This window comes from Apodemus sylvaticus, chromosome 10 (assembly GCF_947179515.1).
Source record: "Apodemus sylvaticus chromosome 10, mApoSyl1.1, whole genome shotgun sequence".
Taxonomy (NCBI): domain Eukaryota; kingdom Metazoa; phylum Chordata; class Mammalia; order Rodentia; family Muridae; genus Apodemus; species Apodemus sylvaticus.
Genome location: NC_067481.1, coordinates 52,302,713 through 52,322,883, shown reverse-complemented (window position 1 = coordinate 52,322,883; position 20,171 = coordinate 52,302,713). Strand labels below are relative to the sequence as shown.

At 50.6% G+C, this 20,171-nt stretch overlaps 1 protein-coding gene across 3 annotated transcripts in view; it reads right to left on the bottom strand.

The window, feature by feature from the left end:
• The window catches only part of Pitpnm3 (PITPNM family member 3), an 81,951-nt gene that overhangs the window by 10,529 nt on the left and 51,251 nt on the right, over positions 1–20,171 (bottom strand). For 2 of the 3 annotated variants that reach the window (XM_052196564.1, XM_052196566.1), the window contains exons 5-13: positions 12,643–12,719; positions 12,067–12,302; positions 9,138–9,327; positions 8,635–8,757; positions 8,060–8,247; positions 4,838–5,010; positions 3,709–3,879; positions 2,318–2,521; positions 1,345–1,493 (exon numbers count right to left, since the gene is read on the bottom strand). In XM_052196564.1, coding sequence (XP_052052524.1) covers positions 1,345–1,493; positions 2,318–2,521; positions 3,709–3,879; positions 4,838–5,010; positions 8,060–8,247; positions 8,635–8,757; positions 9,138–9,327; positions 12,067–12,302; positions 12,643–12,719 — 1,511 coding nt within the window. The remainder of the gene's footprint in view (positions 1–1,344; positions 1,494–2,317; positions 2,522–3,708; positions 3,880–4,837; positions 5,011–8,059; positions 8,248–8,634; positions 8,758–9,137; positions 9,328–12,066; positions 12,303–12,642; positions 12,720–20,171) is intronic. The other variant, XM_052196565.1, reaches the window with a different exon arrangement.

Here is a 20,171-nt window from a genome sequence, read left to right as displayed (position 1 = left end):
CCTGGGAGCTGTCTCCCTTCACACCTGTCTGGACAGCCGGAACCAGAGAACTGTCCCCTTGGTCGCTCTGCTTTGGGGCAGCCTCTGACCTTCATGTCTGAATCCTGTGACTACCTAGCTATCATTTGTTTGTTCTTTGCCTTCCCTCCAGCTGGAGTCGTGGACCCCTGACTGACTGCACTGCCCCAGTATTTCATTCCCTGCTCTAGACCTCTTTTGCTGGGTCATTCTTCCCAACATCCAAAAATGCCTATCACTGCTCATTTCATATGAAACAGCCTCTCCTTGGAGACCCTCATGGCACCAAGTCCTCCACAAGACTTCTCCACTCCATCTCCATACCCTCACCTGCCTTCTCTCCTCTGGCTACCCCAACAGCTTCTGTCCCCAGCACTCCACTGGACCACTTCTGCTATATCCCTGAGACTTCTATCTCTCCTGGCTACCTATTCCAGGTTCTCCTCCAACCTATGGGGATGATCGCTCCCATCCCATCAAACAGATCTTTCCTGTCTCCCTGAGGAGCTCCAGGCTTGTCTCTGAACAGCTTTCTGTGGTGACCTCACTGGTATCCTTATAAGTTTTCAAGAATAGCCAAGATCTGATGACAAGCACATTTTTGTCTCCAATCCTGATATCTTCCCTAAGCTTTAGACTCACTGCCCCCAACACCTACTATGTGCCTCACCCTGCAAAAGCACAGACTTGACTTCCCAAACCCAGATCTCCTCTGGCCAATGTCCTAGGAAATTGTTCCCATGGTTGCTCAATGGAAGACAGGACCATTTAGCTAGCTCCTTCCCTCAGCTCAGACCCCAGAGCCCTTGGCACCTAGTCCAAGCTTTCACTTCCTGATGGGCCTCATCTGCTATCTCTGTTGCCTAGGGATACCAAGCCTCTCCTGGACCCCATAATGGCAGCCCCAAAGCTTCCTTCTCAAAGCACAGGTCAACTGATAGCTCTTCCTTGACCACACCCCTGCCATATCCAGGTAAAACCACACCAGGCCTTCAGAACTGTCCCCAACTCTCTGCCCCCACTCCCTCCATTATGGGCGTCCTCTGTTCCATTTTAAAGGCAAAGACACTAAGACCCAGAGCGACCAGGCATGCATTGCTCCATCTGCTCCATCTTGACACAGAGACATGGCTTCATCTGTAGGTTGATTATCTAGAAAGTAAGGGTTCTTAAAGGACCTCTTCTCTGGACTCTCAGTTCCCTTGACATCCATGTCCCAGTGCTTTCCCACCACTGTCAGAGGCCAAGTGCTCCATGCGACCACAAGAGAAGCCTGGGTTTCCCAGAGGGGCCAACAGGCCAGGCCCAATAAGAGAGCTACAGTACCTGTCTCAAGATGAAGGCGACCACATCAGTAGACTCCCAGTAGCTGGCATGGAAGAGGTGAGGCAGAGCCACCGTGGGGAAGGCGGTGAGGACATCCGGGCAATACAGGGCATAGTCAATCCTCTTGGTTCCCCACCACTTGGCTGTGACTGTAGGGCCAAGAGGAGGGTGAGAACAGAAAGGCCAAAATCCAGCAGGCACAGACTCGGTGGAGATGGACCATAGCACCTGCCCAGAATGAGCTGGATGGAGAGGTGACTCCTGGCCTTTCACCAGCCCTCCTGATCATCCACCACTAAGACATGGGCTTCCAACTAGTCACAAGAAGGAGGGACAACCCCATGGAGATAGTCATAGTTATACCCCAGGGGTACAGCTCCATAGTGATTTTCCAGGGCTCACTCTAAGGTCACAAATTAGTCTGTGCCTGCAAAGGTTGGGGCATAGTGTATGATCAGAGATCAGAGGCCTGTATAGGGTCAGAGATCAAGAATATACATGAGGTCAAAACTCAGTCATGGGCCATACTCAGAGGTCAAAGCTCCATTCAAATCAGAACGCAGACTCAAAGGTTGGAAATAAGGTTAAGCTGATAGTGTTTGCCTAGCATGTGTGCGGGAGGCCCTTTGGCTTAACATCCAGCTGTGAGTTTGTGGATGGGGAAAAACATAGTCCTAGCCTATGATCTAGACTAGCCTAGAGCCTAGTACATTCAGGGCTCTATCCTGGATCAGAGCTCAGCCAGCTGAGGAAATCAGTGAGGATTTAGAGAAACCAGATAAGTCCTTCCTCCACCCAACCCCATCTCCCACTTTCTCCCCTTTCCCCAAAGACAGGAATGTCATCATACGTTCTTTCACAACCCCTTCTAACCCAGGAGCCTGCCCACAGTAGCCCTGCCGGGGGCCCACCACCCCCAGAGAAAGCCCCTGCCCCTCAAATGCAAGCTGGGCCCCCAAAGGGCCTCACTCACTGCGGGAGGCACCCATCGGCGCCAGGCTGTCCGAGGACTCTGAACTGTCGCTATGGGAGCTGCCTTCACTTAGCCTCCGTTCTGTGCGTTCTGTGCGCTGGAATCTTGGGGCCTGAGGGGGCGAGGCAGGGGCATCCAGAAGCGGGGGGCTTCCCTGGGAGCTTCCCTCCAGGAATAGGGGGCTGTGGGTGTGCAGGGCATCAGCTGGAGGGGGAATTGCAAGGTCAGGGCAAGCATTGAGTATCCAACAGAGGGCTTACTTAGTGCCAGCCCCATGCTGGGCAAGAGACTGGAAATGCAGAGAAGCCAGGCCAGGCCCAGCAGGCCACCATCACCCCATACCACACACAAACATAGTACAAACTGTGAGTGATATAGACATAGGTGGTGAGCTCAGCATCATCCTATCTCCCAAATGCTACAGGGAAGCCTGGAAGGTTGGCCCTATGGCCTAGCTGTAGTCATGATGTAACGGCTAACCATGTCCTCTCATCAAATTCTTCCCCTGACCCACAGAAGCATGGCTGAGGTGAAAGTAGATGGAAATGACTTCAGCCAGCCAGGTGGGGGTGGGGAAAACCTCTAAGGTTGGGAATCCCCCTTCTAGAGGGAACATCAAAGTAACAGAAGCAGGCATTAGAGTTCCTCATGAAACTCCTAAGCAAACATATCTCTTTGAGAAAAGGAACAAGGACCAGTAAGTTCTAATCCTGAAAAGAGTTACAGGTACAGCATCACCTCCTCTCTGACCAAAACCTCTAAAACCATTAGGCTAGAGTTCCCCAATGGCGATACAGAGCTATGGAGCCAATACTGGTTGCCAAGTGCCTGGTTGTCCATGCTGGGCCTGCCTTTCGCCACATCATACCCAGTCACACACATATTCCTTTGAACCCAGAAGCCACTGATTATTCTCTGAACTAACCAACAGCTCTTATTGCCCCTCCAATGCCTCTCTGCCTATCCAAATACAATCCTCCTCCAAGCTCTGACCAAAGGTCACCACTTCCATGAACCCTACCAGGATGACACACTCTTTGCTGTGCCTTTGCAGGGTCTGGGGTGGGCACTGGGAAGCAGCCCTGGGCAGGCACCTTTGACTTGCCCTCAGATTAATAAGTCCACTGTTATTCCAGCCTTAGCCATAGAAGCTCAAATGGGAGCCTGCCAGTAGGTGGGGTAGCACCAAAATGCCTGGCACAGAGAAGGTTCTTGGCACAAGCAGCTACTCTAGAGCATTGAAGCCAGCTGGCTTCCTGCCCACACCTCTACAACCTGGCTCCTGTGAGCCACCCCATCGCTGACATGACAATTCGAGAGGCTGAACCAGAAAGAACATTCCCAGAACCTACCAACCTCCAACTTAACACATTCATACCCTCAGGACCTACCGAGCAGGAGAGACTGTCCATCGCCCAGGGGAAACCTCTGGTAGCGAGGCACGCTGACAGGAGGCACCAGGTGGAACTTGGGCTCCAGCAGTGGCTCAAGCCGTGAAGCAGAGGGATCTGCACAGTGGAAGAAGCTGTAGACCTGGCTACAGGCAGGACGCATCTGGAAACCTGGATGAAAAGGAAGACACATGCAGATGGCCCTTCCAGTAGCTCTAAAGGGCTCCCTCGAAGGCAGTCTTCAGTAGCCTTCTCTCCTGCTCAAGAACCTCCCCTGGGTCCTTGCTACCAATCTTAGTTAGGGTTTCTATTTCTATGATAAAACATCATGACTAGAAGCAACGCGGGGAGGAAAGAGTTTATTTCATCTTACAACTCTCAGGTCACACACACCATCACTGGGGGAAGTCAGGGCAGGAACTCAAGGCAGGAACCTGGAGGCAGGAACTGAAGCCATGGAGGAATGCTGCTTACTGCCTTACTCAGACTGATTTCTTATACACCCGGGGACTACCCACCCAGGGACAGGACCATGCATAGTGGGCTATGAAATGGCCCACAGTCTTGCCTACGGGCCAATCTTGTGAAGGCACTTTCTCAATTGTGGTTCCCTCCTCTCAGATGAGTCTAGCTTGTGTTAGTTTGACAGAAAACTAGCCATCACATGACCCAGAAACAAGATGACCAGTCTGTCCCTGAAAGCCTTGTCAATCTGCCACACCTAGGGCCACCACTGTAAACAAAGAGCACTGCAGCCCTGGGGAACACCTGCAAGCTTGCTGCTTTCCTTCCTCTGTGTTCAAACAGGACCTCCTTCAGACTACAAGGCCCTCCTTCCACTCTTCACACTGAGATACTTCTTTGAGTTCCTCTAACCAACACTCAGCCACTACCTGATTTATTAAGCCAACCCAAGTCCCTTCAGCTAGGACAACGAATGGCCCCTTACTCAGGCTCTCAAGGTTAGTCAGTACAGGTGAAGCAATTCCTACACTGGCCAGCAGGTGTCTCCACCTATCTTCTCCCCCAGTTTCTATCATTTCTCTGTGTGCCACCTGCCTCCATCACTCCGCCCGCCCTCCCACTCCCCCAGTTTGATCCCCTGAGCCATTGGCCTACCCATACCCACCATCTATCCCAGGCAGCACTGTCCTCCGCATGGCCAGGACCAGGCCCAGGGGTGAGCCGAAGAGGAAGAAGTCAGATACGTCAAAGTCAAAGCGACCCAGGCTGACCTCAGAGAGCTGGGGCGTGCCAGCTGCAGGAGCCTCGGCCTCATCCTTCAGCACACTGGAGTGGATGCTGCCAGAGGGAGGGGTGGCAGATCAGAGGAGGGCCAGGACCGTGGGAGTGTCCACTTTGCAGCACAGATGTATTCTGAGAGCAGGGTGCCCAACCCTGTTACTGGAATGGGACTCCGAACCAAAGACTACTTTTGACACTATCCACAGAGGCTTGTGACTTAGGTCACCCAGGACAGCATCTGGCTAGAGCAGAGTTCAGCAAACATTTTCTGCACGGGCCAGGTGGTGAGTCTGAAAGATCTTATGGGCCACCTGCACCCACCGCCTGGACTTACTCTGCCATGCCAGACATCTGCAGAACATGTAAGCAATCTGTGTAGCTGGGATCTTTTCTTATGAAACCTGCCTGAGCACCTGAGAGCGACTGAACATCCTGCATTCCCTGTGTGCTGTTGGTAAAAGCCACTCAGAAAATCCCTGCACTTTCCCCAGGAGGAGCCTGGTTAGCACCTGGGCCAGCTGGCTGCTGCTGCTGCTGTTAGCAGCAGGGCTTTTACCATAACTCATGTCCCAGGCAACAGGTAGACACAGGTGCAAATAGCCCGTCGTCCCCATTCCCTGTGACAGATGCGTAAGAGCGGGATCCCACATCTCATCCCAAGAGCCTGATACACCCCCAAGGGAGCCAGCTTGTATTTAGCCACAGATGTAGAGCTGAGTACTGAAAGCAAACAGAAGCCAAAGCTGCCTCCCTGGCCTTTCAACAGGCACCGGAGCCAGCAAATGGTTAAACCGTGACAGGGGATCACAAGATGCTGAAGGCAAAGTCATCTAAAATACTCAAGTTAGAGAAAAAACTTTCAAAGTAACAGCTAAAATGCTGCAGGCAAGGGTCCGCCCTCAGGAGTGAGCCCGCAGGCCGTCTGCACGCGCTGCCTCCGCGGCCTCCGAGTCTCTCAGCCAATGACGATGAAGTTTAACTGTATATTCCATGTACAGCATGGTCCCTAGACACTTGCCAACCACTTAATTGCCAGAGAAACAGCCATCTGTTCCTGCACCAGAGGGGAAAGCTGGCTGTGTCGTGCTCACTACTTAAAGTCGTCGTCGATGTCTGGCTGATCACTCTTCAGATCTGGGCGTTCCTAAAGGATGCTTCAAGGATGAACCAGAAAGATTGAGGTTTTCACCTCTCAACCCTCCTTTGTACCTGGGTGCTACTCCAGAGGCTGACTTGATAGAGGAGCCTTAGCATCCAAAGCTAACCCTACAGAACTTACAGCCTCCTATCCCACCTCTAGGGATTCATTTGCAGGAAGGGCAGAGGTCCCCACTCATCCATAGGGCCATATCCCAAGACCTCAGTGAAAGTGCCACACCCTTTGCATAGGGTGCTTTACCTATAGTCAATGTACATGGAATAAAGTTTAATTTTATGTTAGGCAATTAAGAGAATTATTGATAATAAAGTAACAATTATAACAATATAATGTAACAAAAGTTATGTAGGTATATTTGGCAAAATATTACAATTTCACATTTTCTCTTAGAGAGGTTACGCTGCTGCTTCTTTGTCATGTCTAAATTGCCAGCATAGTTATTTGCTCTTATCCTTTGGGACCATCACAAAGTAAAGCAAGGATCATGTGAACACTAGCACTGTAGTACCATGATGGTGGGTCTGAAACCCTAGCAGCCAGGAGGTAGTGGGTAAGTAGCAGACAGAGTTGATTCACTGGACAAAGGAGTGATGTGTGCCCAGGGCAGGACAGCACGAGACTTCACCATGCTGCTCTGCAGGGTGGACAACTTGCGATTTAGGATGGATTTACTTCTATTTAATATTTTCAGACCATAGTTGATCGTGAACACATGGAAGCACAGTGTACAAACCATGGGTAAAGGCAAGATTACTGTTAGGTCTAGCATGCACATTAGTGTTTATGCATGCACAAAGCATGCACAAAGGTCTCTAGTGTAGGAGCTAAGGAGCTGGTTCAGTGGTCAAGAGTACTGTGCTCTTGCAGACAACTGGTCCCCAGCACCCACAATCAGGTAGCTCACAACCAACCGCAACTCCAGCTCCAGGGAACCCAGTGCTCACTTCTGCAGGTATTTGCACATACATACACAGGCACATAGACACATAAGTAAAATTAAAAATAATCTTTTTTTAAATGTATCAAATATAGAGCTTTGCATAGCAGCAAAAAAAAAAAAATCTGAAAAACCCCAAAATATCCAATTAGTTGGAGTAAGGAAGTAGTTATATACCCAGATTTATATTACATTAAGAATATTTACCAAATATTTTTAATTAATTGGGGGAAGGTCACAGTATAAGAGGCTCTGGGGTTCTTTGTGTTTTAGTAAAGCTATATATAAATTATGTGAAAATTCATGTTTTGATGACGCCATGGTACTTGCCATTTAGGGGCAAACGAGGGAAAGTGGAGAAGCATGGGAAGGAGAGAACTGAAGAGAAATGGAAAGAACACGCCCCTCCCCCACACCAGTTCGTGTCCATGTTCAGCACTCATTTCTCTCCTGAATCAATGAGCAAATGGTTGGTTTAGCTTCTCTTCAGCCATCTCTTCTAGAAAGTGAAAAGATAGTTTGTGGAGTTTGTCACGTCCGAGACACTGACAGGAGCACAGGAGAGCCTAAGGCTGTCCCCATTCTTCAGGACCCAGCGCTGTGACTCTTCCTTCTCTGAGAATTACTAAGTACGAACACTGGGGTGTCCACCAAGCACGCCCCCCCCCCTTCTGTGACCTCACTAGATTCGCCAATCTATACAAGAAGCAGCTGGGCAGCCCTGTCCTTTTGCAGAGAGGAAGCCAACGCCTCCTCTCTGAGGTGCAAATAGACTCTTCTGCGTGTCTGCAGGTCTGAACTAAGAAGAGACAGATAGAGAATTCCCTGGTGTGGCTACGGGGCCAATGACAAGTGGCCCTGGTTCCAGAAATCCCAAGCTATCCATGAGTCCCTGGAGGAGGGTCTAGGAGGACTGGCTGGTCACAGGCCCCGCTGGTGGGTGACTCTGAACCAAGGTCCTTACGCTAATGGATGCTGTGTTCCTGTGATGCAGCCAGAGGGAGGGTTACCTTGAGAGGAAGGCGTGATGCTGAGTGATAGCCTCACAGTCATACGTGGAGGAGTCGCTCTGTTTCCGTGGCAACGGCCTCTTGGGGTCCTCATCCTCCACTCCACTGGAGACATCAATGTTGCTCTTGCTGAGGCGCTTGCTGCTGCTGGCCAGATCGCAGTCCTCCTCCACCACCACAGGGGTGTCCTTGAACAGAACACAGCAATCTCAGGGGTCCTGGGGCCCTGCCTCCTCCCCTTGATGTAAATAAAACCCCCCTTTTGCTGAACATGAGCTCATGGTGGTAGTTGGTGGTTTACGCACAGGCCACCTCCTATGGCCACAGGGATGGTCCACCCAGTCTTGATACTGGGCAGTTCTCTAGGGAGACACTCGTTAGTAGGCATCTTCTAGGCCTGTTTCTTGTCTATGCTAACATGCTCTCGCTATTCCCATACAACCCTTTGTACCATAGATGCCATATGCCAACATGAACGTACAGAACTGCCTTCCCTGGGGAAGCCACCTGCTCCTCTGCTCTCAGGAGACACACACAGGGACATCCCCCTCTACCATCCCCCAGCCTGACCACACCTGGGTACTGCTGATGCTCCCCTTCCGGCTGCTGCTGCCAGGGCTGTCCCCTGAGGGTCCCGCACTGTAGCAGATAGCATCAAAAGCCAGGAGGCCGCCCACACAGTCCCCGATGAGACACACCTGCAGAGGTACAACTGGGTGGCAGGTTTGCCCGTTGAAGCCTCTCACCCACATCCAGTCCCAGGAGGGGCATGTTCCCATGAGAGAATGAGGAAGCTGTCTTAATGAATTGCTTAGGTAAGCATAAATGGAGGGTAGGCTCATCTTAACAATAGATTTCCTTTGGGGTCAGCCAGAGGTCCATCAGGTCATGCTTAAGAGTCGGACTAGCTAAGAACTAGCACAGACTTTAAATCAGAGCAATGGGAGCCCCTCCTCCCCACCAAAAGCCTCCTTCAGTCTCACATGCTACAAGTCTAGCCTACCTTGATCCTTGCAGCAGATCCCACCCCCTTTTAGGTAGCAGCTAACACAGAGTGAGAGAGAGGAAGATGCCCTACCTGCCCACTGAAGCCAATCCCATCAGAGGACTTGAGAAACTCGCCGTAGATGTGGTTGGCTCGCTCGATGACGGTGGCAACAGCATCCTGGTACTGTGGGGAGGAGATGGCCAGCAGGGGAAGGGCAGCCAGGGGAACGTGGTCCTGGCTGGTACTGAGGCAGCCCTCGTCGTGGCTATAGGGGTTCAGGCTGAAGACAGGGGGCCCAAAGTCAGCCTAGCCAGGACCAAGAAATGGGTGGCATGGGCCTTTGGGATCCTTGCACCATGCCCAGCTCCAGAAAAATTTAAGGACCCAGAGAAGGTTCATTGAGGCAAATCACAATGGGACAAGGGGGAAAAAGATGTGACTCAATGCTATGCTGACCCTGTATATGCCAGCCCATGCCAGCCTGTGGTGTGGCATTGCCATGCTGTCTGTCAGGAGCCTAGAAACATCCCAGTTCTGAAAGAAGTTAGAGAATTAGCTAATGTAGAACAGGGTGGGCATGTGGCATCATGATAGACTTCCTGAGGGAGGAAAGTGATGAATTAGACTCTCAAGAGAGGCTTTGGGAAGCTGAAAAGGGAGATGGGACCATGGCTCTGGTGTAAAGGTGGCGCCACCTAACTGCGTGCATGATGGTATGTTCTATGTTCTGTGTTCAGGGGACAGACCCTCTGCTTCATGGGTTTTGCAGAGAGGGTTGGGGTCCTGCACTACAGAATTCCACTTCCATAGGACACTGTATCCCTCCATCTCCCTCCTGGGACGTCCCTCCCTCTCTGGGCAGCTCAGACCCACCTGACTTCCTATCCCTACCCAAATTGGCTCTGTCCCCTGGCACCCTCCACCCTGATGCTTTGTTGGGCCTGACTGGTTAGAACAGACACAGAAGAAGTCTGAAAACTTCCTACCTCAGGCTATTAACCTGCTCTTACCCCATATGACTAGTTCCAGAGTGCCTAAAGCTCAGAGCAGACTGGACCAACAAAATCTAGGACAAGTGACAGGACTCGGGCACCCTCAGCAGGTGGCAGAGTCCTAGCAATGTGCAAGGCAGGTTCCCACCAACCATTTCTCATCTCCAAAGAACACAAATTACAGGAAACAGGCCTCGATTGCAGCCAGAGAGATTTTAATTAGCCGGGAAGGAGCTCCCTCCCAGCAGTGATTACTGGTGATTAATGGCCCTGGCAAGAGCTGCCTGGGGGAGAGGTAAGCTCTCTCCTGCTGTCCCCTCAAAGGGCCTAGCCATCCATCTTCCTGGAGATAGGAATGACCCAGCTCTGGAGGTCAGCCACCCTGGGGGGAGGGGTGGGGGTGAGAAGCAGGGGTCTTGAGATGGATTATGGGCCAACAAGATTAACTCAGAGACTGCTGTGAGTGTGGGGACAGCCCTGCCACCAGCTCAGCTGCTCCTTAATCCTACAGCGGAAGAGCAGTAGCAAGCCCTTGTCTAAGAACCAGATTCCAGGGCTCCACCCACTCAGCTGCCCCACAGGAGCCTGCACGGCTTGCTTTATGACATGGGTCATAGGAGAACTGGGGCAATTGGCTAAGCTGGGATGCCACAGACCTAACTTGCTTCCTGTCTTCTGCCTGTGATGGAGATCCACCTGAGGGCATCTGAGCCTCTGAGCGCCATTCAGGGAATGAGCCAGAGGGAAAAAGTCCAACCCCTGCTAGATCCTGGGCCACTGGAAGGGCAAGGCAAGGCCCTCGGGGCCCATCTCACCTTGGAGACCCTGGGAGCATATACGTGTCCCTTCTCTTGAGAGCTTGAGTATCCTACAAGGAAGGAAGCCTAGAGCAGGCACTTGAAGGAAGGACTTTCTGAGGTCATATGAGGGGCACTCATAGCCCCCTTTCGCCCACCTGCAGAAAAATCTGGCCTCCCTGCTATAACTCAGCATCTTCTAGACCACTGGTGGGCCCTGACGGTGCACCAAGCCTGTTTTTCAGACAATTGGAAAGAAAGCAGGTGTCCAGCTGACCCCAGGTACCCACCTTCAGCTACTTTGGTAGTGAAACCTGGGGCACTTGGAACACTGGGGCCCTCAAGTCCTGGCATGGTGGATGGAATGTCTTCCTAGGACCGAGTTCCCACAAAGCCCCTGGTCTCTCAGCATGCCTCTCACTATTACCCTTGTTCACGGGAGGCACGTACTGGCCCTTGCAGGAAGTGGCCTAGTGTTCAGCCTGTTATTCTGATGTAGCATCATTTCCCTGCTGTGAACTAGGACAGGACATTCTCCACCAACAGGAAACAGAGGCTAAATGTGACCCTTGGATGTCACCGTGGCAGCCAGTGAGAGCCCCGAACGGTATGGATGCTTCCCACGTGCTATGATGGGTTTAGACCCACAGACCAGCCCCAGCTTCCTTACCCTCTAGGACCCAGTCAATAACATTATCACCTCCATTTTACAGATGGGGTTCTTGAGGTAGGAAGCGGTGACACAATTCCCCAAGCTCATACAACCAGTGTCAAGACCAGGCTGACCAAAGAGGACATTCACTTAGCCACACTATGACATTCAAGTCAACTTCTCTGGGAAGTCTTGCTTGACTGAGTGTCAACGTGCTTTGGGCTACCTCCATTAGAGTATCTATCGCTACAGGGCTGTTCTATGGAGTGAGGCTGCCTTGGTGTGACTCCCAGCTCCATTCTCTGGATAGCTGAGGAAAAAATGGATAACTGCTCAAGGCCTGTTTCTTGTTTCATTCTAACGGACTCACAGGAAGTGGATCTGGGCTAGCACAGGGATCCTGGCATCCCCAGGTCCCTGACAGAAGACTCTTAATGACCATATCCTACTAGAGATGCTCTCAGCAATTCTGACTTGACACCAGACAGGCCTCAGCAGGTGCCCCCAAGGCAGGGTATTCCTCATCTTACACCTCCCACACTGAACTCAGACCGTGCAAATAAGCCAAAATGACTCACTTAGAGACGAGCGAGAAAGCCTCCGAGCAGATGGCGGGACAAGGGACAAACTTGATGAGGATGTGTCCCAGGGCAGCAGGGAAGTGGGCGCGCATGACCTTCTCCAGCACAGAGCTGAAAGTGTGAATGTCGGCCGCCTTGCAGGAAGGATCACCAGAGCCGGTGTCCAGGACGTTGCCCCCATGCAGCACCAGCAGAAGGACATGTGTCTTGCAGGAGCGCTGTGAGCAGCCTTCCTGAGGGGGATATGGCAGGGATAGAGACAGGCAGGCAGCAGGCACCCAGGATGCTCAAGGACAGATGGGGAGAAGGCTATGGCTGACATCCCATGACCACTGTGGGACTCTGGAGCATCCAGAAACCTACTAAGAGGGCCAGACCCTCAATGGACAGCATAGCAAGATGGATCTAGAATGACTCTTGTACCAATGGGAGCCTGAAGCCCAGAGAACAACAGGGAGCTACCCAAGCAAGAGTCATACAGCAAAGAAGAACAGGACGGAAGTTAGGCAGCCTGTCTAGCCTCCTAGGGTTCTTCCTACGATGCTGGCCGGATGCCTCCAAAACGCAGCGCACCTCGCCATCTTCATGGATCTCGATGCTTCCTTGGGCTGGGAACCTCTGCCTTCTAAGAGACACCCGATACAGTTCTCCTGCAGAGAGACAGAGAAGAGTGCAGCAGGCTCCCACTACACTAGTGTTCCCTATATGGAGCTGGCTGCATGGGGGAGGGGCCCTGGTTTATTGGGATGCTAGAATTATAGTCCAGAGCTAGGGAGTGACCCCCAGTCTAGGCCTGCAGCTCTTGAGCATGTACAACACAAAATGGCTTAGCGCTTCTAAGGAAAAGAAGGCCAGCTGAGGCCAGCCACCACAGACAGGATGTCCTAAGAAAGAGCGGTCCTTCTTGCTTCACTGGTAATGGCAGTCATGCTAGAGTCCTGTGACATTTGGGAACTTGAGGCAAATGCCCCTTGAGAACAGTTGGAACGCTGCTGTGGTTCAATCTGAGGGTGACCAAGCTAAAAGATGTCTTGTGCCTCCTAGGTGGGCCTTTGGGGAGCTTCCAAGAGGGTTTAGCTCTGACCCCAGGGACTGAATTGAGAAGATCCAGGTTCTGGGGTAGGCAGACATCATCTCTTCTGCTGAGGCCTGAACCTGACAAAAGGGTTGGAATGCTCACAGTGTGTTAGCCTTAGGATATTATGTTTCTTCTGGCTGGAGTTAAAGACTGACATCCCCGGCTCTCCTAAAGCTCAGGCCTCTGGGATTAGACAAAAACTATATTACTATATTTCACAGGCTTTGTATAACTGGCAGATCACAGGACTTCTCAGTCTTTACTGCTGTACAAGTCCAGCACTCATTAGAAATTTTTCATTTTTAGTTGTTTTTCTGTTTTAGGGAGGGGTTGTTGCTGTATTTTATTACATTATTTGCTTGTTTGTGTCTATGTATGTGCACATACACACATGCAGAGGACAACCCGCAGCAATCACTTGTCTCTCTTTTGATCATGTGTGTCCCGGAGTGTCTATGTATGTGCACATGCACACATGCAGAGGACAACCCGCAGCAATCACTTGTCTCTCTTTTGATCATGTGTGTCCCGGGGATTAAACTCAGGTTATCAGGCTTAGTGGTGCCTTTATCTGCTGAACCATTTTGCCAACCTTGTTTTTATTGTTGTATTTTGTTCTTTAATATCTATGAGTGTTTTGCCTTAATGTATATATCTGTGTAACATGTGTATCCCTGTTGTCCATGAAGTTCAGAAGAATGCAGGACATCAGATCTCCTGGGACTGGAGTTGTGAGCCACCATGTGGATGCTCACAATGAAACCCAACTCTTCTACAAGAACAAGTGCTCTCTGAACACTTTCAACAAGTGCCAAGACTTTGGTCCCAGCCCTCTTATACAAAATATCTGCTCGGGACTGGGAATGCAGCTTAGAGGTTGAGCAAATTGCCTAATGCGTTGCATTTCCACCAAAAATAAATAAAAGCATCAAACACATCTGACGGTTTTAGTGAGATATCGAGGCTCTGAACTATAGGACCATGTCCTGGGGGAGGTGACTACTCAGAAAGGGAAGGCCACCGTGTGGGATAAACTCAAACCCTAAGATATTTGTTCTCTGGACTTTCCCAGAACAATGTGCCAACCTTTGATCTAAGGCCCATGCTCCTTGTTGCATCAGACTAATCAGACTCTCATATGGAAAGAGATCTCAGACATCCCACAACTACCCTTTGCTTAAGCAATGCTTGCTACCCCAAGAGTCCTTCCGTCATCCTGCCCACCATGACTCCTCTCCCCCACCCAGGAGATGGATACTCTTGCCTCTGTGTGCCTGAAACTCACCACTGGACTGTGAAGCACTCGTTTGCTCTGTTGGTGGGGAACTCACCTTTTTGCTCAGAGGCCCATTCTAGATGATGATAGCCCTCTCCTATTCCCCCTCTGGCCTCTGCAAGGTTTGTGGGGGTCCTTCCCATGGCTCTGTAGGCATCCCTAGCCAACCAAGGTCTGGGTCAACATTCCCTAGCTTGGTCTAGGCAGAACTATCCGCAAAGAATTCCAGACAAGGAGCTGTTCTCATTTGGGAAGAGCAGTTCTGAACTCTTGGGTTCATACAGACACAACTCTGGGCTAGGAGCAAAGTCTTTGTGAACTTGGAGTTGTTTCAGTGTGGATGGAAATGGTTTCCTGAATGGGGGAGTTCCTTATGAGGAGGAGTCCGGGACAAGCATTCCCGAGGCCTAGCTTTGCCTGTCACCTTATAATTCTCCTGTCTGTTTCTGTCATTGTCTATATAGGGTGAGTGAGTGCATGCACGCATGCATGCGTGCATGTGCTCTGAATGTGTATACATGTACAATTGCCACAGCCTGCATGCAAAAGTCAGAAGACAAGCTCAGACTCTGGCCACTTTTCCCCTTGTTTGAGGCAGGGTTACCTGCAAGCTTCTGGAAGTTCTGTCTCAATTTCCCATCTCACAATGAGGGCACTGGAATTACAGCCACATGGTTTACTGTGTCCAGTTTTATGTGAGGCTCTGGGGATTTGAACTCAGACACTCACACTTGCATGGCAAGCGCTCTGTTTGTCGAGCCATCTTCTCGACCCTAGCTTTTTGCTTTCATTCTATACTTTTTCTGAGACAAGGTCTCCCTAAGTAGCACAGGCTGGCATGGAGTTCTCCGTTCTCTGTCCCTGCCTCCTGGGTGCTGAGATTGAAAGCCAATGCCACCCTTCCCCCTAGTCCTTCTGTCTTTTTCTAACTACAAAAGACCTGGCCCTGAGCCCAAATAGGGGAGGCCTAGGTTCTGTACCCAGGCAGGATGGCAGTAAGCGACAATAGGAATGGTCCCACTTCATTGAACCTTATTAAGAGTTGGCATGTGTCAAGTCAGCCACTTCCCCAGCTGCTTCTCAGTTTAGATGGCTCTTGTCCTTGGCCCCATTTTACAGATGAGTAAACTCTAAAATCTTTAGTTTATACATCCCAGGACATTTGCACCAGCCATAGAACAAATAAGCCAAGAAATCCCCGCTAGAGGGCCCCACCTCCATTGAAGATGGCACTCAGCCAGGTGGTGCCCTGCCTTTCTGATACAAGCTGCGGGCTATCCCTCCCTGCACAAGCAAAATACAGAGAGCATCTAAAAATTGAGTCCAGACCTGCTGCCCAAGTCTTCTCTTTCTACAACATGAAACCACTCGTCCCTGGGGAAAGAGTGTCTGGAAAGAAGCCAGTACCAGCAGCACGAAGTAAAAAGTAGACTCATGGTGCATGTCGCCTCTTGAGCGTGTCTGCCCCTCTGGAGCAGGTATAGGGAGGAGCTGGCTAAGATCAATAGCAGCGGTAGGGAGGGGATGAATGGGACAGCCCCACCTCTGAGTCTGTGGTCTCCAAAGCCAAGGGCTTTGAAAGCAAAAGGCTCTTAGCAGCTTGTGACCTCAGCCTGTTTTCTCCCCTGGAGAGCAGGAATGCCACAGTAATGTTATGATTACCTTATGGAGCTGGAGCCGCAGTGAGGATCAGCGAGTTCCTACCGTGAGGGGCTTTAGAACAATGCATGGGATATGACACCCGTGGTCCCCGGTAGCTGCATTGTTATTCATATTATCTGGGATGCAGGGGTAGGGGTATGGCTGACAAGACAGGATGAAGGCTCATAGGAGCATCGCCGCCTCCACACTCCCTGCCCTGCCGCCAAGTACCTCCGTGAGCCCTGGCAGGCTCACCGACCTCACTGGGCTGGGTGCCTGCTTGCAGTGTGATTACAGGATTAAATGCTGTGATTGCCACAAATTGCCATCGCATGGCTATAAATAACTCGGTGAGAAGACATGAGGGTCCTGCTGTCTCCCAGGCACCATGCCCTCTGCTAGGTGGAGGCTAAATTCTGCATCTTCACTGGTGACATAGATCCTAGGAGCCCCACATCCTCCAACTGCCTGGGATCAGTCATCCTGGGGCTCACACAATACTCGTGGAATTGGTGGATGTGTGTGGCATCTTGGCCATAGGTGACGCTGAAGCAGTTTTCAAATCAGTAGAGATGAGAGGCAGGATAGGGGTATCTGCAGCATTGACTCCCCTTCATCACCCACAGGAAATATCTTACTTTCTCTGCAGTGGGGACAGAGCCTTGCTTCCTTGGATGCACAGACCCACAGAAGTTGTACTCTCAGCCACCAGGAGACCTTGCCTAGTAGATACAGATTCTGGTCCCTTGAGTACTTCCTGACAGGACCTCAGTCACTGACAGTATAGAAGAGGCCTCTGTCTATCTGTCTGTCTGTTGGTCTGTCTGTAAGCCATAAGGCTTTACTTTATTGCTATTGTTACTGTTGTTGCTGTTGCTGTTTTGAGACTAAATCTTATTATGTAACCCAGGCTAGCTTCCAATCCTTGGCAATCCTCCTGCCTCAGCCTTTATTTCCCTCCCCCCCCCCCACCCCACCCTTCAAGACAGGGCTTCTCTATGTAGCTCTGGCTGTCCTGGACCTTGCTTTGTAGATCAGGCTAGCCTCAGACTCAGAGAGCCACCTGCCTCTGCCCTCTGGAGGGCTGGGATTAAAGGTGTGAGCCACCACTGGCCAGCCTGCCTCAGGCAGATACCACCACACCCAGCAAAGCCCAGTCTTTCTAAGAACCTCCCACAATAACCAAGATCACTGGATCTGATTCTCCCACAAGACTGAACTCTCCGTTTCTTGTCACCTTTGCTTATGCAGAGCTTTGTGCCTATGAGCCTTTCCTCCCTTTGCGAACTTGAAAACTCCTATGTATTCTGCAAAATCCTACTCAGTAGCCACCCTGCTGGCAAGTCTCTTCAGTTCTACCCAGAGCAGGATGGTTAGTTAGTTCACAGCTTGCCTAATGGGGTATGGCTTGCTATTATAGGGTTCCTTTGTTTTCCCTCAAACTAAAAGCAGAAGTTATCAACTTCCAGGGGCTGGTATTTTTGTAAAAACCAGAAATGATGATCCTAGGTCTTCACAGCTCCACAGCCTCTCTGAGCTGTTCAAGTCCCCTGAGGCCCCAGGTTCAGGGAAGAGCCCCTCTTCCTCTGGGAAACATCACTCCCTGAGTAAGTCCTTTGAGGAACTAGGATGTTAGATACTCTGGGAATGTTAGCACCTCCTGTCCTGACATTTAGGGAGTTCCCAGGTTTTTCTGGAGAGGAGAAGCTAGCAAAGAATCCTGGGTGGTGAGAAGCCACCTGCAAGGGGCCTGGGAACCTGTCATCAGCAACCTGTTTCTTTCTACCACCTGTTCATTTCTGTTTGTGTGGCCTTGTTCAGGCTGGGTTCCTACTAGGGCCAGACTTAGAGAAGGTAAGCTGGTTTTATGCCATTGTTTTATGGTGGCCTTTGAGGCAGGCAGCTACCACGGTGCCTGCTCCAAGTACCCTGCCCACCCCAGCCCTGGGATGGTGACCCACCCAGTTCACCATGGCTCTCTGATGGCTGAAGAATAGAGGCTATTTTTGCTTAATCACAGCCTTGGAAATCACAGATCGTGATCAGCCCTTCTAATTACCATGCACCACACTGCTACAGAGACAGAAGCCAAGGTCAGCACTCAATATGCTTGGTTCCCTAAGCAAGACACCACCCGACCCTGGTGGGAGAGCCCAACAGTTCTCCCTCCCTTGCCACTCAGTGCTGGGGCCCAGCAGGAGCGAATACTCATTACTCGGTTTTATTCTGCATCCTACCAGTGTCCAAACTGACTATCACCTCTACCAGCTACCCACAGGGTAAACCGAGCGGGGCCCGGCCCAGCTGAGGACCATGTAGGCCAATTTGAAAGGGACCTAAATGTCTGAAGGACATGGAATCACATGTGTGGGCAGCAGCATAGCTTCTCACCAACCCCATGGCTTTGTTCTCTTGCTCTGAACTGAATCTTGAATGTCCCACCAGTGCCCATGTATTGAAGGCTTGGTCCCCAAGCTGTAGTCCTGCTGGGAAATAGAGTCAGGGAGGAAGAGGGAGTGTGGCCTTCTAGGGTCTCTGGGTCCTCCAGGCCCTTCCTGTCCCTCCTTGGCTCCCTGGCCAGCAGGAGGTAAAGCTTTCTCCAGGACAGGGTCCCAACACTGTACCACCCAGGTTCCAGGCAATGACAGATTGACACCTCTGACACTTTGAGCCAAAAATAATAGGTAGGGACTCCAAGATAGGTCCGATCTCCAAGAGCAGAATGCAAAGAAGATAGAGGGAAGCAGAAAAGATAACAGACCTTCTCCAGAAGATTCCTGGGCTCTCAAAAAAAGAAAAAGAAAAAGAAGAAAAAGAAAAAGAAGAAAAAGAAAAACAGCGAAATTTCCTGGGGGGCTATTATTGAAAACTGAAAATGAACTAGGTTTGGCTGGATTCCACTGAATGTTCAACCTATCTTTCTTTAAAGGTAATTCTATCAAGTGGGTGTTTGGTTGGTTGGTTGGTTGGTTGGTTGGTTTTTACGGGTTTTGTTTGTGGTTTGTTTGTGGTTCTTTTTTTTCTTGTTTTTATCAGTAAGGTGACTAACAGGAACCTTCTTCCTTACTCTAGCCGGTCTTGCTGCTAGGCCATCCCTGAAGGCTCCTCAGAGCTGGACTGGAAAGTCCCTCAGCTTCATTCATCAGCCAGACTCCAGGTCACCTCCCCTACAGGTGTCCCAGTTCCCAGCCTTGTGAAATAACATTCTAGGTGGGCAGAAGGGGTGGGGCGGGGGGTCTGAGCCTTGTTGTCAAAGCAAATCACCTAAATGACGTGACTTTTTCTGCATGCTGGGACAGTGATTGATCTCCTCCTGTTCTCTACTTTCCTAGATTGTCCATCATCTATTCTTTAGTTAGCCCATATTTATTTCAGTCTCAAAGTATTTATGAATGTGTACATTGGTTGGACACTATAAGTGTGTGTTATTACATCTACAAGCTGGGGACAAGCTTAAATCTTATATTTGGTCTTAACACATAACTCAGTATCCCTTTCTGACTTCTATGCTGCTGGTCATCAGGCAACTTGGGTCAGAGCTGAAAACACCCAAACAAATCCAGCACAAGGCTACAAAGATCCCAGACTCAGAGGATCACGCGAACAAAGCCAAGCCACGTGACCAAGTGTAAGTCACATATCTAAAACTTATGTAGGCCATGTGAACCAGGTCTAGTCATACGATGCAGGGCTGCAAAGTGAGATTGTTCAAACCAGAATTATAGTTCAAAATGAGAGCTTCAGGTCACATCGAGGACATATCTAGAGCCTGATAGAAAGGCTGTAGAAAGTGTAGGGGCCAGCCCAGAGAAAAGTAGACCCAAGTGGACCTGCAGGTACAAACTGCATGCCCAGGCTGCAGAATCCACTGAAGATCCACTCTGTAGATCCATGCTATAGAAGCCACGCTTAGTATAGCAGATTTTCAACACAAATTAAGGTGGCTGATGTACATGCAGACCCATGCCATAGATTGCCCATCACAGATCTCCTTACTGTATGGATATACCCTGCAGATTCATTCCATAGGTCCATACCACAGTCACAGCCCACAGATCCACAGTACAGATCACTCAGTAAACATACACTATAGTTCCACACCACGGA